The following is a 27,083-nucleotide window of genomic DNA, read 5'->3' as shown; positions in this document are numbered from 1 at the left end:
TTGAACTGGAAACTGCTGGAACACCAATGCCCGCGTCCACAGTGAAGCCAGTTTTACATCGCATGGACTGTGAGGGACTACGATGAAGCAGCCCTGCTTCAGAGTCTACACACAACAAATATTGAACTATTTGGCCACAATGACCCTAAAATGATACAAAGAAAACCCCACAATCAGATGACCCCCTATGAGCAAGCAGAAACCTTCAGCAGAACCAGGCTCAGGGGAGGGCAGCCATCTGCTGTGACCGGCTGAGGAGGTGAGGAAGACAGAACTAAAGATACACTAATTAAAAATTAAATGCAAAGTGTTCAGTTTACTTAAATTTAGAAATAGGAAATCAGAGGTCATCCAGTTCTTTGTGCTTAAGACATCCCTACAGTTTAACTAATTGGTGTGTGTCATTTGACTTGTGTTGCGTATCATCTGCATAGAAGATGCATAGCATGTATAATGTAAACAGAGTTGTTCCTAGCACATAACCCTGTGGAACTCCATAATTAATCAAAGTGTGTGAAGAGAACTCTGCATTTACATGAGCAAAACTGTGTCTATTAGATATTATTCAAATCCCTTCAGCACAGTACCTTTAATAACTACAGCATACTCTAATCTCTGTAGTACAAAATTATGGTCAACAGTACTGAGCACTGCAGTGAGAGCAGGACAAGCACAGAGATGCAGTGTGGGATCATTTTGACAGAGAACAGAACAAAACCAGCCAACATCCAGAGTAAAGTTGTGCATGCCCTTGGAGAACCCCAGAGGACCATTCCCTAAAACTGCTTAAAGAAATTGCTAGAAAGTTTGCCTAAGAGAGTTCAATCTGTGATGAAGAATAATGGTGGTCATACCAAATACTGACTTTAAAGCTTCAGTTTTCAAGTATGAAGAAATACAAGTTGGCTTAAGACACAATACGTAAAATATAACAATTACAAAAGATTATATCTTTCTTTGGAAACTGCAGGTCACAGATATTTTAATTCTTGTAGTGGAAGTGGAAAAGACCCACAAACTCAAAGGTCACATGTATTGTAAATAACATCCACAATCACTGACCTAATTATATAGCACATTTTAAATGGTTGGAATAATCATATAAGCATAATAAATATTCCAATTAAAATCTAAATGGTGCCTCTTATTTTGACCTGAACCACTGTAATTTTGACTGTAGAACAGCCAACTGAGAGAGAACTTAAATTCCTTTTAAATGACTTTTAGTGTAAATAGAATACATGTGGCTGAAATGTTTGGTCTGTGTACTGCTGGCAGTCTTATTTATAATTTAACAGTCCTCAATTCTTTTGCCACAAATTCTCTTTCTTCTGTGGGGGACACTGATAACTGTGCTGTGTTCAAAGTGAAGCAGCTCGGCCAAGCAAACGGACGTTAGCTCCTCCAAACTCGGTGCATTTGCTTAAAGCGTCTAAGTTAGGGGCGTGTCAATGGGTTTCATTGTAAGAACTGTGTGGTGAGTGTGTGAAGCAATTGAAGTGGCAGCAATACCAACTGTATCTCATTAGCACAACAACAAGGAGCATTATCATTAACGCTGCTATTCCCTCCCAAAACACAGGTATCACAGGCCTAAACACACACATACACACCTCACTTTCTGACCCCAGATCAAGCCAAACTTGGAGGGCGACCTCGAATTAATCATTTGTGGGATCTGGGCTGTGCTGCTGTACTTTGCAAGCTAACAGTTACACAAACAAAGTTGTGTTTCCTCTACCTCAGAGAACATTATATTGGCTTTTATTTGTTATCTCAAGGTCTACCTTCATGATCTTGCATGATCCCTTCTTATCCTATCACATCTTTACACTTAGATTTAAAGATTTATGTCATGCCGACTTGCTACTGGTTCACAAAAACCAAACAAGGTGCCCCAAACTTCCCACCCAGTGTACCCGTGTAAACTGATTTATGTCCCCACACACGCACACACACATTTTGAGGCTGTCCCACCAGTTGACCACATAGTTGGCATTAGCACAGCTCTTATCTGCTTTATGACTTCCACACTAGCTCGTTTATTTGTGTACTTTGCCTTTCGCTGTAAAGCTGAGTCTGACCTGACGTAGCAGCATGCAGTGTCAAAGGTCAAATCTGGAATTTATTTCGACACATAAATTTCAGCTAAACACGCTCATATTTGGGCCACTGGAAGAGTTTGACCTGCGAATAAAAGTAAACGGAGTGTGCTGCTTGATCCTTTCCTTGTGTTTGTGATTTATTTGGATCTCATATTTTGAAGGTGGCAGAGCTTTCTTGGAGGCACAGCTAAAGTCTTAGATTTCTTTAATCATCCTGCTGGCTGAAGCAGGTATCATGTAACCATGTTTGAATCGGGCCAGGACCTTCGCAGCTTGCGATTGCCCCCTTATTCTTTTGCCCTTCCTGTCTTTCTTCACAATAAAAACTGTGCAGCAGAGGAAAAAAAAAAACAGTAATTCTAAAGGATTTCTCCGAGGCTGAAATGAATTTATTGGTGGAGTTTAAGTGCTTTGGGGATTTATAGGATAACAGGTTAGCTAGCTTGCAAGTCTGATCATGCAAAACCAGTTATGATAAATGTACAGCATATTGTGATAAGACATAACTGAGTTTTGAAGGCTCTTCCTTGAGTTTTTCATGTTCCGCAAGGTTAAAAATATGCAGACAGCTGAACTTTGCTCCCATATGTATTATCCAAAGCCATGGGGTCTAATCTGCTGCTGATCCAGTCCTTCCATCAAATTTTACTTACTGGCTCATAGTTGAAATTCCAGATTTAACACATAAGGGTAGGATAGGGTATGGCTGTTGCATGACATCCAAAATGGTAAGGGTTAGTGACAGGGCTAGGCTTTTCTTACTCCAGAACATATTGTGTACAATGGTGTGTGAAAAGCAAAAAATGCACTGTGATTACACACAAAATTACTCCTAGAAATTGATGTTATTAGCATACACCTTATTTTTCTCCACTAGGTTAAAGGATTGTTTTAACTGCTTTCTGTAAAGCATGTTGGTCAGCATCTGATATATTTAATAAACTGGCCAAAAGAAACTAAAACAAATCGGAATGGGCTGCAGGTTACATGTTTCTTGTCCTGTTGATCAGAGCCTCTCACAGATTGCTATAAGTAGTAAAGGCATGGCAGGGAAAAAGTGAAACACAAAGGTGAAAGAACAGACTCAACATCAACAGAAAAAAGAAACCTGATGAGAGGATTCCAAATCTTATCCTAACATTTCTAAGTGAGAATAGATGGATAAAACCTCTTTATAAACCTCTGACATTAACTTTCTGAGGGTGATGGGGATCTAACACCCAAGAACCTGGACATTTATTAGACTTTACCAGAATATGTAGCTGCTAGTGAGATAAAAAGCTTCAAGTGACGCACTGTCCTTTACTTTAAAGTTTGCAGATGATATCCTGCCAAGGGCACACAAGACATTTTATAGGACACGGAGGCTGAAGACTGAACTAAATCTGGAAGAAGGAATGATTTAATTAGCGTACTTGTGTGATTTATGTTCCCATCTTCTGACTTTGTTGTCATATCAGTTGTTATCCTTATCTCTGCATGAATTCTGATGTTATGCTGATCCTGGAGAAACCCTATTTCTTTGCTGCATGCTAATACTTCATTTTACTTCACAAGATTAAAGAGTTGTGGGACCTGTAGTCTAATAACTCTGAGAATTTACCACATATGTTTTACTAAAATGCATCAAAACTTCCAAATGAGGGGAAACATTAAGACAAAGTGTGACAACCAGATTTTTTTAAAGCAGGGCCTGTATTTATTTAAATGCCATTGTCTTGTTTTGTGTTGTTTAGCTTTTTTTCATTGAGGCAATTAAACAGGGAGGCAGTTCTCACACATTCACTCACAAAAACGACTTAATTTGAATTTGTGTCTTCAAAAGGGCAATTAACCCCCAATAAATTATGACACCTTAAAAAAAACTCATCAGTGGCGTGATTTATGTGGCTAATTACTGTATGAGAGAAAAATGCTTCTAGCAATTTTAATACCGAATACCGTTAGACTTAGATTTCAACTCTGCAGAGAGGAGAGAGAGGGGGAGAGAGTCTTGGGTTTTATTTGCCAGCTCTTTGGTAGCATGGGGCTGTTTTGTGAGTGGGTGGCAGGGATGTACCCCTCCCCTCTCTCACTCTCTCTCCCTCCCTTATCCTCTCCCCTCCTCTCTCCTCCTCCTGCTCCCCTGGCCGCTCTCAGACCATTGTTGTTATGACTGCCGTCCAGAGAGCAGCAGGGTGCTGTACGAGGGCTGGTGTGCGAAGGTCGCAGTCGCTCGCTCCTCTCTCTCTCAGCAGTTGAACGAAACAGGACTGTGGAGGGAGGCTGAGCCCCACATTTGATCAGCAGAGCTTATTGGGATAAACACACTGAGCAGTGGAACTTGAAGAAGCGCTGCGTAAAGAGGCGCGTATCCAAAACGGTGTTGCAGTGTAACCAAGAAGGGACTCTGAACTACGGGGCACGGTTTTTTTTTTGTTTGTTTTTGTTTTGTACCCGTCTCTATAAATCGGATCATTTTCAGCATTTTCATACAACTCTTACTCGTAAGTTCCTCGCTCCCTGACTGTTTTTCTTTATCTCCGTGGATTTAGCCTTCTGAGCGGCAGCCTGCAGTGGACTTTGCCCCGGGGATCGCAACGCTTTCCCCCGGGTCACTGGAAGAGCCCGACAGCTGTCGTTCGTGTAACAGGCCACTGTTGATGGATTTAAGGCTCAGCTTCGATTTTAGTCGGATACACATAAGCTGAAACACGCTCACAGACTGATTTTTGGGAAGGATACACCGGGAAAAGTGGCTCTCCAAATGAGGATTTCAATATTCGCTCGGATCAACCGGGACAAGGAGTGATTTCCACACCGGTGCCAATTATCACTGCGAGGACAGACCCAAAGCAAAGGTGGGTGAAAACAGACAGAGACAGCTGGAGCTTCTTTGAGTTTCATTCATTTTTGTCCTATCAGCAGGCACGGCGGACCGGGGGCTAGATTACCAGAGAGTTATAGATCATATAATGCCACCATCCATCATGAAAAAAACCGAATAGGACTGATAGAACACACAGTGTAATTTCACCCACCAACGAGTTAATTTTAAGTTAATCGGGGGGTTTAGAGACGAAAGATTTATAATTTTATGTGTGTTTCCCAATGAAAGCAAAACAGATCAATTAGTAGACACTGAACTTTCCACTTGTCAGGAGAAAAGATTGTTTATATCGCCCAAAGCGGAGTTTGAACTTCATCAGACCACAAGTGCCATTAACGCGTGAAAGAAAGATTGATCATCCTTTTTAACATTTAATTAAAGTATTTTTCAGGAACATTATCTAAACACTATCAGCTCCTTTATTCTGCAGATCAAAGTTTTTGACTGAGGGGGGGGGGGGGGGCTCACGTGCGGGCTCCAAAATTACAAACTTCTAGGTTTAACTGTGAAACAAACAACGATTCTCATTCGTCGGTTCTTGAGTTGATTGTAAACTACACGCACGGTGTGACATTAATACAGCTCTTAGGTGCTTTATTGAGCGTGGATTATGGTACTGAAATATAAAAGTACAATACAGCAGAAGTGTTTTGGCTCCAGCTGAATACGGGAAGGCTGCGTGCCAGCGGAATTAGCAGCAGCAGGAGAAAAATGTTTTCCAGTCCTTAATTGAGAAAGAATACGTTTCATTCAGCAAGCTGGTTCTTTAAACAGTGTGTGTATGTGTTCGTGCGTGCGTATCTGTGTGTGTGTGGGCGCGGCCTGCCTACATGGAGCGCACGCACCAGGATCTGGCGCCTGTGCTCAGTTTGCTGTGCTTGCAGCAGAAAAAAGAAAACCAGTGTATTATTCCTTTAGCGTTCCTACAGACTGTCAGTTTACTGTTTGTCCGCATTCAGATGCTTAGACCGCTTTAATAACCTCTGTACTTCAATATCACTTTCTATGCGAGTCAAAATGTTTGAAACAGGTTTATCGATCATTCCTAACGTATAACAACATCTGGAGGTAAAACTCACAGCTAACAATACTGTGAAAATTATTTTGAGCTGAAAAATAGTTGCAATTGTTTATTTGAGTTGAAACTTCAGTTCATAAAGTGAAAGTCAATATTATTAATTCATTAGTAATCAACTTTCTGCTTTTTCTGTTTCCCCCCATTATTTCTGAGGAGTTGCTGCTTTTCATTGACTTCTTTAATAGTAAGCTGGATATCACTGTGGTTCTGGACTGTTTGTTAGATTAAAAAAAACATTTCAAGGCACCATAGCATTTTATAGATTCACAGATTAAGTAGGGAAAATACAATGACCAATCATAAAACTGCCTTTGTAGCTGGCCCTGTTACCAGATCTGGGTCTAGGTAAGAACACCAGTGCATTTCAGATTTTGAAAACCCACTACCATCACCCATTTCACTGTTTTCCTCCTGTCTTTGGGTTTCCACCTCCTGAACCTGAAGTCTCATCAACTTTTAGTCCAATCTCTCTGCTGCTCCTTCAGATTCTGTAGCTTCCTGGCAAGTTTCAAGTGTTTTCCTAGTAAGGGCCCATTATCCCGGGACAGACCAAGCACCATCCACTGACAAACAACAGGCAGTAACAGCCCTGCTCCTTATTCATCACGCAGGAGAGCCTGGACAATGTGAGGCATACGAGTGGGACAGATAGCAGGACATCTGGTTAAGAATACAGCTGCTCACAGTCAATACAGGCTCTCTCTTTAACTATTTGGCCTGACAATTGTTTGTGTTTTTGCCATCTGGCTTAAAAGTGAACAGAAAAGTTTGTGTCTTTAGCTGCTCCCCTGCTAGATCTCCTCAGAGAATCAGGTTTCTGATCAGCAGATAACTGTCTGCCATGTGTTTGTTTTTCCCAGCAGGCTCCACGTTTACAGACTTTGGGGGTCTCTGAAGTTGCCAATGCCAGCGAGTGGAGTGTGAGGCCCGGAATAGGCTTCCAACGTTTAATTTTCCCTTTTAGCCCACAAAACACGCACGTCACCCACAGAAGATGATGCGGGTCTGCTTGTTCTGTATTCTGCTGCTCTGTTTGGTGGTCAGAGTCACGGCCAGAACCACCGATGGCTTAAGAATAAAAGGTAAATCAGGAAATTCTGCTCTGATATCACACAGTTAGTATTAACTTGATCACTTGGGGTTTGTCTTTGCATAAACCTTAGATAAGCATATGGCTGGGGAGGGGGGGGTTGATCACAGCCAGATAACAGGTCTCATTTTTATTCATCTGTTGACTAGGAGTGAAGCTGCTTTAAATTCTTAAAAATATGTTATGTATCTGGAATTGTGTGGACCAGTCCACCTTCCCTCCTTAGAAAGTTTAGTCCAGAGGGAGGCAGGGTGACAGAAAAATGATTACGAGAGCTTGTAGGCGAGAGTCAGAAAGAGCGAAGAAGTCGGAAGCTCTCAGCGTTTGTAAACGGCGCTACCCGATCTGTCCGGGGCCCTGAGGCACGGAAGTGTAAATCTGCCTGGCTGCGTGCCAGCTGTAGAGGATGGGGAGGGGGGGGGGGGGGGGGGGGGGGGTGGCAGGGCCTTCTCACTGATGCTTTATAAACAGAAGCCAATGCAGTGCACCAGGCACTGTTAGTTTAAGGTGCCATTAAAATGTTTCTACTGAGGTAAGCCACAATCAGCCTTTTATACAGCCAGCTTTCAAAAACGAAACTATTATGTGTGATAATAATTTTATCTTCTGCTGCAAAATAAACTGGCTTAATACTTAAGATTAGAGGACTTTGGGGTGACATTCTTTTTGAGGATGTGTGTAGATTGATGAAAGTCGAGGTGGATGGTTGTCCCTGAGGCACAGAGAACAGAAGCCGTCTCTGTGGCTCCAGTTTAGACTGCAGGGCTGTCGAGGCCAGCCGGGACTTGTTGTTCCGACGACAGTGTGCAAGAGGGGGCTTCAAAAAAAGCCCCTCAAGAGATGTGAGTAAATAGTCAAACAGTTATAAAAGCAGTTAGATTTCAATAGCATGCACCGGATATCAGGGTTTGTATTTTACATGCATAAATTGTCTGCACCAGTTCATGTACTGGTGCTTTGATTGATGGTCACCATAATGTCCAAAGTCAAGAAAAACAAGAGCTGTAAAAGCAGCAACTGGCCTTGAAACAGTGACCGGCATTTTCCTAACTTCTGGTATATAATAGAATCTACACCTTCCAAGCTGCCAACTTTATTTATTTATCCAAACTAAATCTTGTAGTAGGCTATAAACAAACTTTAACTAAGCTTTTAATAATCACCTGAAACAATTCTGTGGGTATTTTATGTTCAGTTACTAATTTGAAACCCGCTCCGAGCGCATGTCAAATATAATTATATATCTAATGTTGCTAATTGTATGCTGCAGCAAAAGGAAAACTCATTTTCAGTCCAGATTTTTTTCCCTGCTACATCATTAGATTATATAAAAGTCTAAGTTAAGATTTTTGTCTATAAACTCTGTACTTGACTGTAAATCACCAAAAATAAAACATAAGACATAATTCAACCACACATGTCACAGATTAGAGGATGACTGGATGATCAATTTTGTTTAAAAATAAAATGTATATATATATATATATATATATATATATATATATATATATATATATATATATATATATATATATATATATATATATATATATAAATGTCTATGAAATGGAAATGCAGCAGTTGTTAGCGACATTAATTTTATACATCATAAGAAGTAGCTATAATGCAGCTTTTGTATAAAATAATGCTGAATGCATACTTCCTGTGGTGGCGTATGCTACATGCATGTGTGCCCCCAAACCATTATAGCTTTGTAATTATAAGTGGGAGCTGCAAACTGACAATGTAATGAATGCCAGCAATTTTCCTTGAAGGTTAATCAGAAACTGGATAATTCTGGGAAGTTCTTTAGCCTGCTGGAAGTAAACCTAATTGGATAAAAGTACATATTTGAGGGCTCTGCTGCTGCACGTTCCTGCATTGGGCCACAAATGCCTCTTCATTGTACCATATGAGGCTCTGCTGCCAGCCCGGCCGGCCGACCGGCTGGCTGGCTGGCTGGCTCGCACCAGCTGAGCAGGTTTGTTTGTGTTGTGTTGTGTTTTGTTTGCCCCCTCGCCTCTGGGTGGCAATTCACACTCTGCTGCGAGTTCATCTCTGGGGCACCGTCGCTGTCTCTGCAAGTTCATTAGCGTGGGTATAGTGTGTGTGCTTCAGCTCTCTGATTTACAGGTTTTTTTCCTAACTTTTTTTTAACTAGATAAAATTGTGACTTGTTGGGATTTCACGTTTCTGACTCCCTGTAAACAAACGAAGTGTTGAGTTTGTTTGCCTCCAAGGTGTTTCTTTCATTTGCTTTTGACCAACTGCCATTTCTCATTTTCCACTCAGAAGGTAGTGACTGTATATTTGTTCCTGAAAGGATTACCTGCGTGTACTCTGGTGTTTGGAAAAAGAGATAGCACTTCACTCCGACAGGGAAACAGATTGCCTTTCACTAAGCGCTCGCAGGAAGCAATCAGACAGAAAATTGCCCTGGAAAATTGCTCGTTCTGAGTGACTGAGCAGAAAGCGAGGTCCCTAGCCAGGGCGCACATATGCTCCAGCAAGTGAGTGGGTGAGTGACCCACTGAATGGATGGCACTGTAGCTGAGGGTGACACCATAGTGGCTGGGTTATCAGGGCACTCTATCACCGGTTCCTGGTAGCATTAAATGTCTGTGGTTGTTTAGGAACATGGTGTGCTTCTGTTGCCGGACCTTTCAGAGGTAAAATGAAACCGCCAGGATGTGTTTTGACAATTTTTGCCTTGTTCACTTGGTTATTGAGACTACGACGACTTGTAGCAGTTTACTGATTCCTTTATTCTGCAAAATAGCTGTACTGTGAAGCCTGAAATAGGTTCAAGATTGAGAGAAAGAGTAAATAAGGAGGCTGTCACTGATCTGAAATATAACAATGAAACAAATCTCAATAACAGGAAAAAGATATGACTGATCATCTGTCTTTTCTGAGTTTCTCTCCTCCATCTCCACATTTGGTTTCCAGATCTTCGGGTCACTAGGCCTCTGATAGTTCCAGGTTACCCAGAAAACACCACAGCAGTGGTTGGTGGTCAGGCAAAGTTGATGTGTAAAGTCCACAGACCAGGAAGCACAAAGGTGCAGTGGCTGAAGGTGAATGTCAGCGAACCAGGTCAGAACCAGGGAGGACCCCCTGGCCTCAGGGCTCTGACGGTGAGAACAGATCTGCTAACGTCAGCAGTTTTATTGTCCTCTGCACTGTGTTCTCTTCTCATCACTCTAAAATAATCTGTCACGCAGCCCCTGCAGAACATATCATCCAAGGTGAATACTCTCCATCTGTCCAACATCACTTTGGAGGATGCTGGCGAGTACATCTGCATGGCTGAGAACACCCATGCGGGACAGACAGTGCAGGCCATGCAGTCAGCATGGCTGGAGGTCCTGCCTGGTAAGGCAGACTTATCATTATATGAATATTTCGGATTTATAGGCATATGATTTTTTTATGTTGTTTAGATAGAAATGCTTAGTGTCAATTTTTAACATCCCACATCTTTACTTTTTTTAAATGACAACTTTTCCCTTTCACAGGGATTATCATTTCCCAAACTGAGGACATGCCTGCTACTAAAATCCCCTCAGGTAACCTCACTCTGGAGCTTTTACACTTAGAGCTTTTTAAAAATAAATAAAATCTATTTGGGTGTGAGAAGTGAAAGTATACATTTACCATACAGTGGTATGTTTGCCAACCGTGAGAGCTCTAAACTTGGCATCCACCTCCACAGATTTTGCTTCTCTTTGGTCTCTTAGATCATTAGTGAGCCTTTACCACCCCTTATATTCACTCTGCGACCGCTGTCACATTGCGACATGTTCATCAGCTTCAGTCTCCCTTCCTTCTTGTTTATTTTCTTTGCTTCTTTTTGAGGGAGTTTGCAGAGCTAGCCAGATCGCTCTCAGTCTCATAACAATTCACAGGGGAACAAAAAGATGAAGAGGGGAAGGGGGAGTGGAGGTGGCTCGGGTCAGTAAGGCCCTGTCTCCATGGCAATGTCATTGTGCTTGTGTGTATGTGGGGACTGGAGATAATGGAGTTTGAGGAGCTGAAGGTCATAACTGAAGGAATAGCGATTAGACTGGGCTCTGTGGTGAGATAATCAGAGCTACAAAATAAATAAAGAGAAGGAGAAGGAGAGCTCGAAAAGGGTGTTCAGACTGATCATAAAAACTTGAGAAGAGCCTTCAGCACCGCAAGCTAATACCATGCCTGCTTTTAGCAGATGTTCTCGAGGACTTGAGTGAGGACACCACAGAGCATCTCCTGTTAGAGCCAGGCAACGTCCTAAAACTGCGCTGTGACATGAGCACCCGGCCCGGCATGGCTGTAAACTGGTACAAGGAGGGTGCACGTGTTCTGCCCACACCCCGGATCCAGATGCGAGGCGCCATCATGGAAATCACAGACGTAACATATGAAGATTCAGGTGTTTATGTTTGTGTTCTCCGGGGATCCAAAGAGCCTGTGAGGAACTTCACTATCACTGTGGCAGGTAAGAGCACCCGCAGTGCAGTTTTGATGCTTTACTGGATTTTTTTTATATATAAAGTCACTGGTTTTAAAAAAAAGCTTTTAAGTAATGAGGATTAGAGGCAGCCGTAAATGGTTTTTGACATGTCTTCGTCTCAGACTCGCTGGGATCTGGGGACGACGATGAGGACAACGACTTGGAGGATTCTTCAGCTGAGATTGAAAATGACCAAGTTTACTTCTACAGAGGTAAAATTGCTGTTTATTTAGCAGCTGCATTTCTTGAATTTTGTGCTTTAACGGCTTATTTGCGGTTCTTTGTCTGTGCAGGACCGTATTGGACACATCCCCAGCGTATGGAGAAGAAACTCTATGCTGTTCCTGCAGGAAACACAGTGAAGTTTCGTTGTCCAGCTATGGGTAGCCCCATGCCGAGCATCCGCTGGCTCAAAAATGGACGCGAATTTAGAGGAGAGCATCGCATTGGAGGCATCAAGGTGACGAAGGTTTCAGTTTGTCATCTCGTGCGACATAAACAGATTGTGTTTTTATTTGCTCTGTTATTCATATCATTTTGTATTTTGTCTGCCAGCTACGACACCAGCACTGGAGCCTGGTGATGGAAAGTGTTGTGCCCTCAGACAGAGGAAACTATACCTGTGTGGTAGAGAACAAGTATGGCTCCATCAGTCACAGCTATGTTCTTGATGTTCTGGGTAAGACATGAAAGATCATGCTTCTCATATTTAATGTTCATATTTAAAAAGTAAAATAAACAAAAAAGCATATCTTGTGACATCTAGAGTGAAGAACACAACCCTTACACGAGTAAGCACTAAACTAAAGCCATAAATAACAGAAAATCTTTATTGGTTGGATTATACAATCTGGCTGAAAAGCATTGGTCAGCACAAAAAAGCAGAATTCCTTCAAATTTAAGGCTCCAGTCTGAGAGAGGAGATAACTGAGCGAGTGAGCAAATGGTGACAGGGGTGCCTGGTGTCAGGCTGCGGCGGGCAGGATGTGGATGGTCAGACTTCCACTCCAGTTTTCTACCTGACTTGTGACAAGAGATCGAGCAGTGCTGCGGTTTGTTTGTTCGTTTGTTCGCTATCTCTCCACCGCAGGGTCAGTTTCCGTCCCTGCTGACAGGGGGAAAAGACTAACGAGGCAGCTAACAAGATCAGAGAGAGAGAGTGACCACAGATCAAAGAGACTAGCGGCAAATAGGCATGCTAATGGAACCAATTTTCATTCCAAAATGACATTTCCTGGTCTTTTGCCAGCATAGAAACATATTGAGGGTGACAATGACAATTGCTGGCTATTTTAAGGAGCTTATTTGCAAAGCATGCATTTTTGTGGGCTTTAAATGACTAAATAAATGAATGTCTTTAAGAGGCAGTCAGGTGATTACCCATTACCTGCCTAAAACTTCATACATGCTTAACAGATAAATTAACCTTTGTCTCCATATGCTCTGCTGTTTATTTGAGATGAGAAAAGGCATTGAGTGGTTTCTCTTGATCTTTGAACAATTTTTCAGTCTGAATCTTTGCTCCCTTTGCTTACCTCTTCCGTGTGATTTCCTCCAAAAACAGAGCGTTCACCCCACAGGCCGATCCTGCAGGCAGGTTTGCCAGCCAACACCACAGCAGTGGTAGGCAGTGATGTCCAGTTCCACTGCAAGGTCTACAGTGACGCCCAACCTCACATTCAGTGGCTCAAGCACATCGAAAGGAACGGCAGACGCTATGGTCCTGACGGGACCCCCTACGTTCAGGTCCTCAAGGTTGGTAATACAACGAGATGCTATCCTTTCACGTGTTGTTAACAGCAACTCCTCTGGTAGCTTCCAAACCTAACTTCTTCCTAGCTCTCTTATCATGCCCCATCATTGCATTTTGTGTCATGCAGACTGGCAGTCTGAACATGTCCGAGGTGGAGGTCCTCTACCTGTCCAAAGTTACCATGGAGGATGCTGGAGAGTACACCTGTCTGGCTGGAAATTCAATTGGCTATGCCCACCAGTCTGCCTGGCTCACTGTCATTTCAGGTAAGAACGAAGCAACGTAACTATATAAAAAAAGTCACTCTACACTACTTTGCATGGTCTTTTCAAAATATTTTAGCATTGCTTTGGTCAGCTAATCATTGATATATAGCACTTTTTCCATCAAATACTCCACAAACCTTCAACTAATCATTTCTTGTTTTGAGTTCCCTCTCCTATTGAATTACATTTTTTTCCTCTAATTTTTCGTCTTGTACCTGCAGAGGAAGAAGCAGCAGATGCTATGGAAACAATGGAGACCAAATATAGTGACATAATTATCTATGCTTGTGGATTCCTGGCTCTGATCATGGCCATTGTCATCGTGGTGTTGTGCCGAATGCAGGTCAACCCCAGAAGGGAGCCATTTGATGCACTCCCAGTGCAGAAGCTTTCCAAGTTCCCTCTTCGCAGACAGGTACGTCTCATAACCTGCTATGACACAATGGATGATCCAACTGCATCTGAAGGCAAACCTCTTAAAACCTGACATCTTTATCTCTTTCTTCAGTACTCAGTGGAGTCCAACTCGTCAGGGAAGTCCAGCGCATCTCTGATGAGGGTGGCTCGCCTGTCTTCCAGCTGTTCACCAATGTTGGCTGGAGTCATGGAGTTTGAGTTGCCCTATGACCCAGACTGGGAGTTCCCCAGGGAGAAGTAAGTCATCTGTCATTATTTATTGAGCTGTGGATGATAATCAATCACAAATGCTTTGTATCATATATATATATATATATATATACAGTGTTGGGAAGGTTACTTTTAAAATGTATTTCATTACAGAATACATGCCCCAAAATGTATTCTGTAACGTATTCCGTTACGTTACTCAATGACAGTAACGTATTCTGAATACTTTGGATTACTTAATATATTATCATGCTTTTTACAACAACGTGAATGTACTATTGCTGTGTGATTTATTACTATTACTGAAGGTCCGCGACTCCGAGCTGTAGTAAAGGGACCTCTGACTAATACGGCGGGGTCCCTGTCGGCTCGTAGCCGAAAAATAGCTTTACTTTGTTGTGTGGGTCAACTTTTCTTGCGAGAGACAGAGAGAGGCGTTGAAAGACTGCTCCAACGGAACTTATTGTTTTCGGAGGAAAACACGAACACGGTGTACAGTCGAGTCTTAATAGCTTACTTACAACTGGGCTCGTCAGGCACTCTTCTTGGCTGAAGTGGTTATTATTATATTTAGATGCTTCCAGCTCCCGTTTTTCCTCGATGACAACTCGTACCTTTCCACTCCCCTTTTTCTCCCTCCTCGCGCTCACAGACCCATAACGTGTATGGCAGTCCATTCTCCCTGCAACACGGACTACACTGCCCATGATGCTACATTCTTTAGAGCTATGCTTGTAGCATTCTGCCTGTTAGCTTAGCACAACAACAACAACAACAACAACGAAAAGGCGCTCTCTCACCCAGGAAACACACAGTCGCAGAGAGAGCGAGAGAGAGCGTCGCCCTGTAACCATGGCAACCGTAGCGCTGCCGCCTGGAACAACAGAACGTAGCTGTCAAACAAAACCCAAACAGTCCTGACCCGCGACAAAATGAAACAGGAAAGTACCGCAGTGTAATCCATTTATTTCAACAAAGTAACTGTACTCTGAATACCACCTTTTTAAACGGTAACTGTAACGGAATACAGTTACTCATATTTTGTATTTTAAATACGTAACGGCGGTACATGTATTCCGTTACTCCCCAACACTGTATGTATATATATATAAAAAAAAAAAAACACCCAGCACGCCCCTGCGGGCGGTTTATCCTTCAAGCTCGGGTCCTCTACCAGAGGCCTGGGAGCTTGAGGGTCCTGCGCAGTATCTTAGCTGTTCCCAGGACTGCGCTCTTCTGGACAGAGATCTCCGATGTTGTTCCCGGGATCTGCTGGAGCCACTCGCCTAGCTTGGGAGTCACCGCACCTAGTGCTCCGATTACCACGGGGACCACCGTTACCTTCACCCTCCACATCCTCTCGAGCTCTTCTCTGAGCCCTTGGTATTTCTCCAGCTTCTCGTGTTCCTTCTTCCTGATATTGCTGTCATTCGGAACCGCTACATCGATCACTACGGCCGTCTTCTTCTGTTTATCTACCACCACTATGTCCGGTTGGTTAGCCACCACCATTTTGTCCGTCTGTATCTGGAAGTCCCACAGGATCTTAGCTCGGTCATTCTCCACCACCCTTGGGGGCATCTCCCATTTTGACCTCGGGACTTCCAGGTTATACTCGGCACAGATGTTCCTGTACACTATGCCGGCCACTTGGTTATGGCGTTCCATGTATGCCTTGCCTGCTAGCATCTTGCACCCTGCTGTTATGTGCTGGATTGTCTCTGGGGCATCTTTACACAGCCTGCACCTGGGGTCTTGCCTGGTGTGATAGACCCCAGCCTCTATGGATCTTGTGCTCAGAGCTTGTTCTTGTGCTGCCATGATTAGTGCCTCTGTGCTGTCTTTCAGTCCAGCTTTGTCCAGCCACTGGTAGGATTTCTGGATATCAGCCACCCCCTCTATCTGCCGGTGGTACATACCGTGCAGGGGCCTGTCCTTCCATGATGGTTCCTCGTCTCCCTCCTCTTTCTTGGGTTTCTGCTGCCTGAGGTATTCACTGAGCACTCGGTCAGTTGGGGCCATCTTCCCAATGTATTCTTGGATGTTCGTTGTCTCATCCTGGACTGTGGTGCTGACACTCACCAGTCCCCGGCCCCCTTCCTTCCGCTTAGCGTACAGCCTCAGGGTGCTGGACTTGGGGTGAAACCCTCCATGCATGGTAAGGAGCTTTCTTGTCTTTATGTCAGTGGCTTCTATCTCCTCCTTTGGCCAGCCTATTACCCCAGCAGGGTACCTGATCACGGGCAGGGCATAGGTGTTGATGGCCCGGATCTTGTTCTTACCATTCAGCTGACTCCTCAGGACTTGCCTGACCCTCTGCAGGTACTTGGTGGTTGCAGCTTTTCTAGCGGCCTCTTCATGGTTCCCATTCGCCTGCGGGATCCCCAGGTACTTGTAACTGTCCTCTATGTCTGCAATGTTGCCTTCTGGTAGTTCAATCCCCTCAGTTCTGACTACCTTCCCTCTCTTTGTTACCATCCGACTACACTTCTCCAGTCCGAACGACATTCCAATGTCATTGCTGTATAGCCTGGTAGTGTGGATCAGTGAATCGATGTCTCGTTCACTCTTGGCATACAGCTTGATGTCATCCATGTACAGGAGGTGGCTGACAACTGCTCCGTTCCGTAGTCGGTATCCGTAGCCAGTCTTGTTAATGATCTCACTGAGGGGGTTCAGGCCTATGCAGAACAGCAGTGGGGACAGAGCATCTCCTTGGTAGATCCCGCACTTGATGGTGACTTGTGCTATGGGCTTGGAGTTGGCCTCTAGTGTTGTACGCCACATCCCCATTGAGTTCCTGATGAAGGCTCTTAGGGTCCCATTGATCTTGTACAATTCTAGGCATTCCAGTATCCAGCTGTGGGGCATTGAGTCATAGGCCTTCTTGTAATCAATCCAGGCAGTGCACAGGTTGGTCAGTCTGGTCTTGCAGTCTCGGCTGACTGTTCTGTCTACCAGTAGCTGGTGTTTTGCGCCTCTGGTATTCTTGCCAATTCCTTTCTGTGTCCCGCTCATGTATTGACCCATGTGCCTGTTCATCTTAGCCGATATGATGCCTGACAGGAGCTTCCATGTAGTACTGAGGCAGGTTATTGGTCGGTAGTTGGAGGGGACCGGTCCCTTCTTGGGGTCCTTGGGGATCAGGACTGTCCGACCTTCGGTTAGCCATTCCGGGTGTCTCTCGTTAACTAGCAGCTGGTTCATTTGTGCTGCTAGACGCTCGTGGAGTGCAGTCAGCTTCTTTAGCCAGTAGGCGTGAACCATGTCGGGCCCTGGTGCTGTCCAACTCTTCATACTGGAGACCCTTTCTTGGATATCTGCCACTGTGATGGTTACTGGATCCTGTTCGGGGAGGTTGCTGTGGTCTGCCCTCAGATCCACTAGCCACTGAGCATTGCCGTTATGGGTTGCGTCCTTCTCCCATATGCTCTTCCAGTATTGCTCGGTCTCCAGCCTTGGTGGTGCTGTTCTCTTATTGTTCCCTTGCCACTGAGAGTACACCTTTGCTGGTTCTGTGGAGATAGAGAGATATATATATATATATATATATATATATATATATATATAAACAGTTCAGATTATATATATAACAGTTCAGATTATATATATATATATATATATATATATATATATATATATATATATATATATATATATATATATATCTCCATGTATGCCTTGGCATACATGGAACGCCATAACCAAGTGGCCGGCACAGTGTACAGGAACATCTGTGCCGAGTATAACCTGGAAGTCCCGAGGTCAAAATGGGAGATGCCCCCAAGGGTGGTGGAGAATGACCGAGCTAAGATCCTGTGGGACTTCCAGATACAGACGGACAAAATGGTGGTGGCTAACCAACCGGACATAGTGGTGGTAGACAAACAGAAGAAGATGGCCGTAGTGATCGATGTAGCGGTTCCGAATGACAGCAATATCAGGAAGAAGGAACACGAGAAGCTGGAGAAATACCAAGGGCTCAGAGAAGAGCTCGAGAGGATGTGGAGGGTGAAGGTAACGGTGGTCCCCGTGGTAATCGGAGCACTAGGTGCGGTGACTCCCAAGCTAGGCGAGTGGCTCCAGCAGATCCCAGGAACAACATCGGAGATCTCTGTCCAGAAGAGCGCAGTCCTGGGAACAGCTAAGATACTGCGCAGGACCCTCAAGCTCCCAGGCCTCTGGTAGAGGACCCGAGCTTGAAGGATAAACCGCCCGCAGGGGCGTGCTGGGTGTTTTTTTTTTTTTTTTATATATATAATCTGAACTGTTAAGTCTCAACAACATTTAAAGCGTCTGCTCCTTGCTAAAAGTATTTCTTCACTGAGTTTAGTTTGGCTGCCGGGATCTGTACTCATTTAAACATTGTAGCGCTCGCATCATGTGTGAACCAAAAAAGAAACAAGCCCGCAAGACATTTTTGGCTCCATCAAACCTATAGTTTTAGAAACCGGAGCTTCAAATTATGGATTTGTACAGTTTTCTTTTGGACATACTTATTTTCACTAAGACTCCCTTTCTCTTTCTAGTCTAACATTGGGTAAACCTCTAGGAGAAGGCTGCTTTGGTCAGGTGGTCAGAGCTGAAGCCTACGGCATCAACAAGGACTGTCCAGAACAAGCCACTACTGTAGCAGTCAAGATGCTCAAAGGTAAGAAAGGAATACTACCAGCGAAATAATTCCTGAGATTAACTTGGCAGATCTTACTTATAACAGCATGTCAACTAAATAAAACTACATGTCTCTCTCAGATGACGCCACAGACAAAGATCTGGCAGACCTCATCTCAGAGATGGAGTTGATGAAGGTGATGGACAAGCACAAGAACATTATCAACCTGCTGGGAGTCTGTACACAGGATGGTGAGTGTCTAACCTTTATTTTGGATAAGAACCAACACATTTCCTCATTTTCCTCCCAAGTCATTTTATTATCATTAATCTAATGAAGATCTGCCTGTTTTAGGGATTGTTTCAGCTGTGGTGGTTGCAGCCCTTCATCCTGTTTTTGCTTGCCCCCACCCAGGCCCTCTGTATGTGCTGGTGGAGTATGCTTCCAAAGGAAGTCTGAGGGAGTACCTGCGAGCCCGACGACCTCCAGGCATGGATTACACCTTTGATGTGACTAAGGTGCCTGAAGAGCAGCTCACCTTTAAAGACCTGCTGTCCTGTGCCTACCAGGTGGCTAGAGGGATGGAGTACCTGGCCTCTAAAAGAGTAAGCTCTCTATAAAGAGTTGAAATGTACTAGAAGTAGTAACTATAGCTTATTTCTTTTGTAGTTCTGGATTTTTTCCCCAACTTTTCAGTAATATTTCTACTGGCTGTTTGTTTAGGTTTCTAAAAAAAAACATTTGTTCACCTTAAAGTAGAAACTTTCGTGACACTAACCAGATTAGTATCACAAGTACAGCAACAGTAGGAACGCAAAGTAACGATATGCAAAGATATGCTAATACAGACATATTAGTTAAACAATACAAGCAGTCATAGTCCGGGAGAAAACAGACTTCCCTCAAAATGTGATTGAAAATCCAGTTTAGCTGTACTGGAACATCTTTTTTTATGAGACAGGGCCAACTGATGTGTATCCATATTGATCCATCTATTTTCCTAACCCCTGATAACCTGGACAGGTTGCCTGTCTATTGGAGTGTGTCTGAATCCCCACAGAGTAATGCAGACATAAAATGAGGGCATGAGGGCAGAACTAAACTTCTTTAGGTCTTCAGAGTTATATATGCCCCAAAGAGGCTGTAATATAAGAAATGTGGTTTTGATTGAAAGGATCAGGTTCCTTCATGTAATTCATCGTATTTTGGGACTTGGCCTTCAAATTGATTAGTCTGGTTGAGGCAGCACCAGCTGTTCTTCCTCTCTTTGTCCTTCCTGTCGGTTCTCCTTTTTCTACCCCCATCCACATGTTTCTTGTCCTTTCAATTTCCCAGCATGCACCATGTTTGCGTGCTTCATATCAACATGTCTCCTTGTCTGCCAGTCACTTTCCCAGACAGGCATTCCTCAGCAGAGAGCTGCTGCAGCTTCAGTCCTGTTTACTCTTCTCCATCCATCTGTCCGTCCCTTCATTGCATGGCTTTGTCCTTTTTAGCGCTGCCATAAATCTGTTAGCAAACAGGCCGGCAGAGCCTTCGTCTGGGTGTAGGCATCAGGTTTCTGGCTATAAGGCCTCCGAAGAATGCAGGAGCCTGAATCTAACCCTCCATTATGGGGAGACCCACAAACCAAGACTGGCTCATTTCGCACGTCCCCACAAATCCCACGTCTATTTCAAATGAAAACCAAAATAAACTTAATGACATCCATTCAATGTGGGCAAACACTGCTTTCTTTTTTCCTCGCAAAGGGTTGTTTTTCTTAAAACTCCAGGATTTCTATATAAAGACATTATATTTTTGTGGACCTCACCAAACTGAGGCACCGTGTGTTGATTTTAGGCTCCCGCGTCTTTTAACTTTTTGGGAAATCTGCAGTCAGTCATTTTTACCTCCCCTACCTCAGCATTTTCAGACAGGGAAATGTCACGCCACAAATCTGAGAGCTTGTCATGCATTGGGAGAAATAAGTCGTACAGTTATCTAAAAATCAAAAGAAACATGCAATATATTTAGAAACTATATATATATTGTGTGTGTGTGTTTTTTTTATCCAAATTTTTAAAATCTGTTTATTTAATCTGGAGACTCAACAGCTCGTGTTGGGAATTTTTCATCCCCTTCTTTTCTCTTTGCAGTGCATCCACAGAGATTTGGCAGCCAGGAATGTTCTGGTGACCGAGGACAATGTGATGAAGATTGCTGACTTTGGCCTGGCCAGAGGAGTCCACCAGATTGACTACTACAAGAAAACCACCAATGTGAGTAACATTTCTAAGGAGCATTTGTTTTAGGAATTTGCGCCTCTAACACCCAGACTAGGGTGCAGCTAAGCTGTTGTTATTCTTTTAAATTTTCCAGCATAGCTAGCTAAAATATTGACATCTCAAATCAAGTTTCAAAGGAAAAATACTATTTTTAAGTGCCTCGATCTAATGTCTTTTTGCTCAGAAATACTACTGCAGTATTGTTAGCAATCAGTTTGTACAACCCTTTCCCGTTAGTACTGTACATGGTAGGTACATATATATCTACGGCTGCTTATAAACCTATCTGCCCCTTAGTCATTTTATTACTGACTGGTTTCCTTTACAGTTTTAATACTCCTGAAACCAGATGTTTGATGTTTTCCTCTGACTGGCAGCAGGCTTAATGGGACTTAATTAGAAAAGAGTTGATGAAGAGCGAGTAGGGGAAAGATCATATGAGAGACATGCAGGAGCATGGCGCAACTAACTAGGATGAGATTCTGGTTAAGTTTGGGTAGTGAGAGGCTCTAACGTGTTCGTGTCTGCTCTTCAGGGACGACTACCAGTGAAGTGGATGGCACCAGAAGCTTTGTTTGACAGAGTCTACACTCACCAGAGTGATGTGTAAGTTCAACTCATCACAGTAAAGTCTCAAAAATATCAGTGTTATACCTTCCTTCTCACATCTTGTCTAAACTTGTACTCAAACTCCTTGAAACCTTTTCTCCGTAAGGCTAACGAGTGATATCCAATGTTTTTACAGCAACATCAAGAAAACCTTTCATTTTCAAATGTGTTCAGTTAAAATCATTTTAGATCTGGACAACTAAATGGTAAATGCCCTGTATTTGTATAGCGCTTTACTTAGTCCCTATGGACCCCAAAGCGCTTTACATTACATTCAGTCATCCACCCATTCACACACTGGTGATGGCAAGCTACATTGTAGCCACAGCTGCCCTGGGGCGCACTGACAGAGGCGAGGCTGCCGGACATTGGCGCCACCGGGCCCTCTGACCACCACCAGTAGGCAACGGGTGAAGTGTCTTGCCCAAGGACACAAACTGCCAACTCTTGAGCCACGATCGCCCACAACTACAAGTTTCTTAGTTGTAGTTAGAACATTTTCTTTTTAATTATTAAAGTTTTAGCTTATTATTTATATGCCACTTTTAGCTGCTACTTTATTTATGATCTATAAGCAACCAATTTAACTGTATTCACTGTTAATTTAAAAATGTTGTTTGTACCTTTAGTCAGCCATTTCAACTGTTCATCTTTAAATACGTATTTTTAGCTAGTAATGTAACTGCTAGCAAAAATGTTAACTAAAGATTTTTTTATTTAAAAATGTAGTTAGCTACTGTGTCTTCACAGTTTATCATTATCTCTAGCTTTAGTGAGCTGTTTCAACTGCTTTTTTCTACTTTTAACTCCTCAGCATTATAGTGAGCCCACGGTATAGTGGCTAACCTGTTCACTTTACCTATGAAAGATCTCTACTTTGACTCTGGGAATAGGCACAAACTGGGCCTTTAGCAATTATTTTCCCAGCAACTGCCATCAACCTCCAGCAACATCTTGCAACAAGTTTGGGAATCTTTGTTTTTCCCTCAAGACAAGTTGCTGACAGGTAGCCATGGATCAGCCTCTAAGTATGTATGGCTGTGGCTTTATTCACTTGATCCTATATTGTCACCATAGCTGTCACAATTCACACATGTGGTTACTGCTCACGTGTCTGCAAAACCTCAATACCCCTATTGCCTATCCCAAGCCTGGATAAATTGGAGGGTTGTTTCAAAAAGGAATCTGGCATCAAATCTGCACCAAACAAAATGCGAAGATCCATCTGTGGCGACCCCTTGGGAAATAAGGGAGCAGCCAAAACTAAATATATATTTAACTCTTCAGATGAGCCCAGTTGTTTAATAGTGGAGTTAATCTTTCTACTTAACCCATGGTTACTGCTGAACGAATCCAGTTGAGAACAATTGCTTCATACTAAAGAAATCACCGATGCGTCCTTTCTGTGTTCAGGTGGTCATTTGGTGTATTGATGTGGGAAATATTCACACTGGGCGGTTCACCGTACCCTGGTATCCCTGTTGAGGAACTTTTTAAGCTGCTGAAGGAAGGACATCGCATGGACAAACCATCAAACTGCACACACGAACTGTAAGCAAGCCCTCTTTTCTTTTTAAACTTTACTCTCAACTGTTAGCAAACATGCCTATCTATTCTAAGAAACATTGTAGCAGACAAGTAAAGAGCAGTAAATAAACTGGATCCACTAAAGCTACCACCAGTAACTACATATCTTTAGTGTAGCACATTTTTGTCCAGATCTTTTCTAAAGAATGCAGTGGTAACATGTGCCCTATGGTAAATTATGTGGATTTTTAAACAATCCTTCTATTTTTTTTCCTGCAGCTATATGATGATGCGTGAATGCTGGCATGCTGTTCCCACCCAGAGACCAACCTTCAAACAGCTGGTTGAGGAACTGGACAGGGTGCTCCTGTCCATTTCTGACGAGGTAGGTTTCAAACATATATACCAATCTATCCACCTGTAAATGTTCCTGTGTTATGTGTAAGTCTGCTGTTGTACAATTTATCCTTCTGTTCACTTTATAAAACTCATGGTAGTCCTATAGGTTTCAGACTCATTCACAAACACACAGTAATGTCTGCAACCATAAAGATGTGTGCACACATTTTCATTGACACCAACAATCTGCAGCCCAGATGTTCAGCACGCAGACTGCTTGAGCTGAGCAGATTTCTGATCCTATAAACTCAAAGCAATAAACACAAAATCAAACAGTGTTTGGCTGCTGAAATTGCAGCACTTTTTGTTATTCCTTTGCAGATGTGCCAGAAGTTAACATGTTTGATTTGTTTGCTTTTAGGTGTTCATGAGCTTAGATACATTCATAACAATCTTTAAAGCAACCAATCCAAAACCAGTCTGTGCTGACCTGGTGGTCCAAAACTATGATGAAAACAACTCTCCAAAATGTGTTCAATAGCAGTGTGATAGCCAGTCAAGTTCAATCTTTATTGATTTTTACTGAAAATTTTCAAAAACATTTAATTGTGCATTTCTCTAGAATTTCTTTTTATTAATTCAACTTCCTCTTCCCCTCAGTACTTGGATCTGTCAACGCCTTTTGAACAATACTCTCCTTCATGCGAGGACACATCCAGCTCCTGCTCCTCTGACAACGACTCAGTTTTTACCCATGATGCCTTATCCACCGACCCCTGCCTCTTGGGCTACCAGGACGTGCACTCTCGGATAGACACGAAGACGGCTCTTCGATAGGCGCACGAACACCACACACGTACAAACACAACACTACAGTTGGGAAACACTACTTTGGGCTTTTGAATGAAGTAACATCCTCTGGCTCCCAAACTGAAGGACTGCTGCTCCTTTCTAAAGGTAAATTAAAGATTTATTCATGCGATGTTGTTCATTGGACCTCCACTATGGCATCCGACAAAGCCCTGGAATATAGATAGCATTTGTAAACACACGTACACACACAAATACATGCACAGCCACACACCTCTGCACATGGAGCACCAAGGACACTACGCTTGACACCAAGGTGGAGTTTTGAAGTGTTACATCATGGACAGAAGAAAGGAAGACAAACCAATCACGGTACTTTGGACTATCAGTTGTGGAACAGTGCCCAAGAACAGTTTTAGCTTTGGAGGCATAAAGCTCAACAGAAGTGACCCTGGTACTTGAAATGCCTTTAAGTGCTTTCTCTCTTTTAAGGCAGCAGACAAAGATCTCCTCCACAAACTCGACCCACAACCAGGGCTGGAAAACCTCGGTCATAAAGACATTTTGACAAAAACAAAAAAACAAAAGATTTATTTTGCTATGATAGAAGATAAGAAACTGATTGTTAAATATAAATCTGTTTATATAAGATTATATTACTTTTGTGTTGCTTATTTAAGGAGAAAACAGTCTTAAATCTCAGGATCTCTCATGCTAAGAAGTTGCTGTAGTGGCAGCAAAGTGCCTGAATCGATGATTTCCTGTGAATATATTAGAATATTAAACTATTGTTATGTACATATCAACAACAGAAAGACAATTGCCTTTTATAAATTATTCTGAATGACACAACAAGTGAAGGCTATTGGGGGCAAAAGAAGAGAGGAATTTAATCAAGTGCCAAACCTGTCATGTCATGGGCTATCTATTTCTTTCCAAAATACCAGCTTATTCATATTTATCTCCAACAGCATCCCTAAATCTAAAAAAGCAGATCTTATTTTGAATTATGACTGATTGACTGAGACATGAAAAATCCATTAACAATTAAAGCCTTAAGTGCTTTTGTGGCAAGAAAAAAAATAGATAGCTTGGGCCTTTAAGCATGACCTCAGCTTGGGAAATTTGGGAACAAAGTCCGCCCCCCCCCCTCCCAGAATTTTTCTTTTTGTTTTTAATCTCAAGTCGAAGACAAGGTTCAAAACCACAAGAAGACAGTTGAGATAAGTTTTGAACGTGTCTCAAAGAAGCAGAGGTTGCGAGTGTGGCTTGTTTACTCATACAAGCTACCACATGACCTTTGAGGCGACATTACGTGGTGCTCCTTTAACAACAGCTCTACTCTTACATGAATGCTCCGTGAAGGACAGTGTGTCCAGGGTGGGACTCGTTCTGAAAGGAGCACTGACGATTTTAGCATGAGGACTCTGTTGGGAGCTGGCCCAAGCCCAGTGTCACTGCTGAGCAGCATGGGGAGGGTGGGGGACACTGAATGTGAAAGCCTGTGTGATTGATTTCAAATAAGGGAGGAGGGGGAGGGACACCTATTGTCTCCGTGTAACCCTTCACCCAGCCAGATCTGTTGGCAATAGGTCCTCAGGTCCGCAGCCTGGCTGGACAATGAAAGCTTTGCAGGCTTAATGGGTGTGACTACAGACCAGAGGGAGTTTGGGGGTGGTGTTGTGGGCATAGCTTGGGCTTGTGTGCAAATGAAGAGGCTCTTATTATGGTAATATCTCCTCTTCTCTCCCTATCTTTATCCACAAAGCCTCCATCTTTTAAATTACAAATCTTAATTCAGATTTGCAGCCCCACCACTGCCACCAGGACCAGCTGTAGACAATTCCCCTGTGGGCTAAAATGCCAACTGATTCTCAACCCACCTCCTGGAGCTGACTGCAGACAAACCTAAACAATATTTGCATCGCCAGCCCAAAACCTTCATATCTTTAATATGTTCAAATAGAAAAAAGGAGGGTTTTACTTTAAAAAGATGCTGTAAATTCATCAATCATTTTATTGTCTTTGAAGAAAAACAACCATCTTGTCAGCAAAGGATTCATGTATGGCCTCTTCTCATGTTAAGCTATCGCTCAGCTTCTACGTCATTTTGAAAAGACGTTTTATCCACAAAGTGTTCAAAAAGCATTGATATTTTTACATTCCTGTTACCTGCTCTTCTCTCAAATACCAATTGTAAACAATCATGGCATTCTTAAACATTTCCTCAAGAGAATTATTTTAGAAATATCTAATTTATTTGTTTATTGTTTTGTTTTTATATGAAATAAAGTATAATTTAAAATAAAGCAGCTCTGTGTGCTCGTTTCTTTATTTAACTTTAAAGAACTCCATTAAGGATTTTAGGTTTGACATTCATCACTTTCCTTTGGTGAAAAAGGAGCTTATCCCAGCTGACACCAGGGTGAAGGCAGATATTATCCCAGACAGTATGTGTATCACAGGGCTAAAGAGAAAGACAACCAAACAGCCTCACATTCACACCTGCTACCAGTTTGGATCTAAAAGACATGTCTTTGGACAGTGGAGGAAATCCATGCAATCACAGGAACTATATACAGAAAGGAAGTTCAAACTATACCTAAACCTCATTTTATCGGTTTAGACTGAAAACA

General features: G+C 42.8%; 1 protein-coding gene across 2 annotated transcripts; it reads left to right on the top strand.

Moving 5' to 3' along the window:
- Window positions 1–4,242: 4,242 nt before the first annotated feature.
- fgfr4 (fibroblast growth factor receptor 4) lies at window positions 4,243–26,756 on the top strand. Of its 2 annotated transcripts, none has more exons than XM_080867368.1 (21): window positions 4,243–4,945; window positions 6,916–7,134; window positions 10,092–10,279; window positions 10,367–10,517; window positions 10,661–10,711; window positions 11,353–11,622; window positions 11,760–11,849; window positions 11,931–12,097; window positions 12,193–12,316; window positions 13,202–13,392; window positions 13,518–13,656; window positions 13,878–14,071; window positions 14,165–14,310; window positions 18,813–18,934; window positions 19,036–19,146; window positions 19,310–19,500; window positions 21,034–21,156; window positions 21,698–21,768; window positions 23,185–23,322; window positions 23,578–23,683; window positions 24,298–26,756. In XM_080867368.1, the coding sequence occupies exons 2-21, from the start codon at window positions 7,047–7,049 to the stop codon at window positions 24,472–24,474; spliced, it is 2,838 nt and encodes a 945-aa protein (XP_080723494.1). In that variant the 5' UTR covers window positions 4,243–4,945; window positions 6,916–7,046; the 3' UTR covers window positions 24,475–26,756. The 2 variants fall into 2 exon arrangements, with proteins under 2 accessions (XP_080723494.1, XP_080723495.1); XM_080867369.1 differs by having other exon boundaries at window positions 6,913–7,134.
- Window positions 26,757–27,083: the final 327 nt, after the last annotated feature.

This window comes from Rhamphochromis sp. 'chilingali', assembly GCF_963969265.1.
Source record: "Rhamphochromis sp. 'chilingali' genome assembly, chromosome: 19".
Taxonomy (NCBI): domain Eukaryota; kingdom Metazoa; phylum Chordata; class Actinopteri; order Cichliformes; family Cichlidae; genus Rhamphochromis; species Rhamphochromis sp. 'chilingali'.
This window is presented reverse-complemented; position numbering and strand designations above follow the sequence as displayed.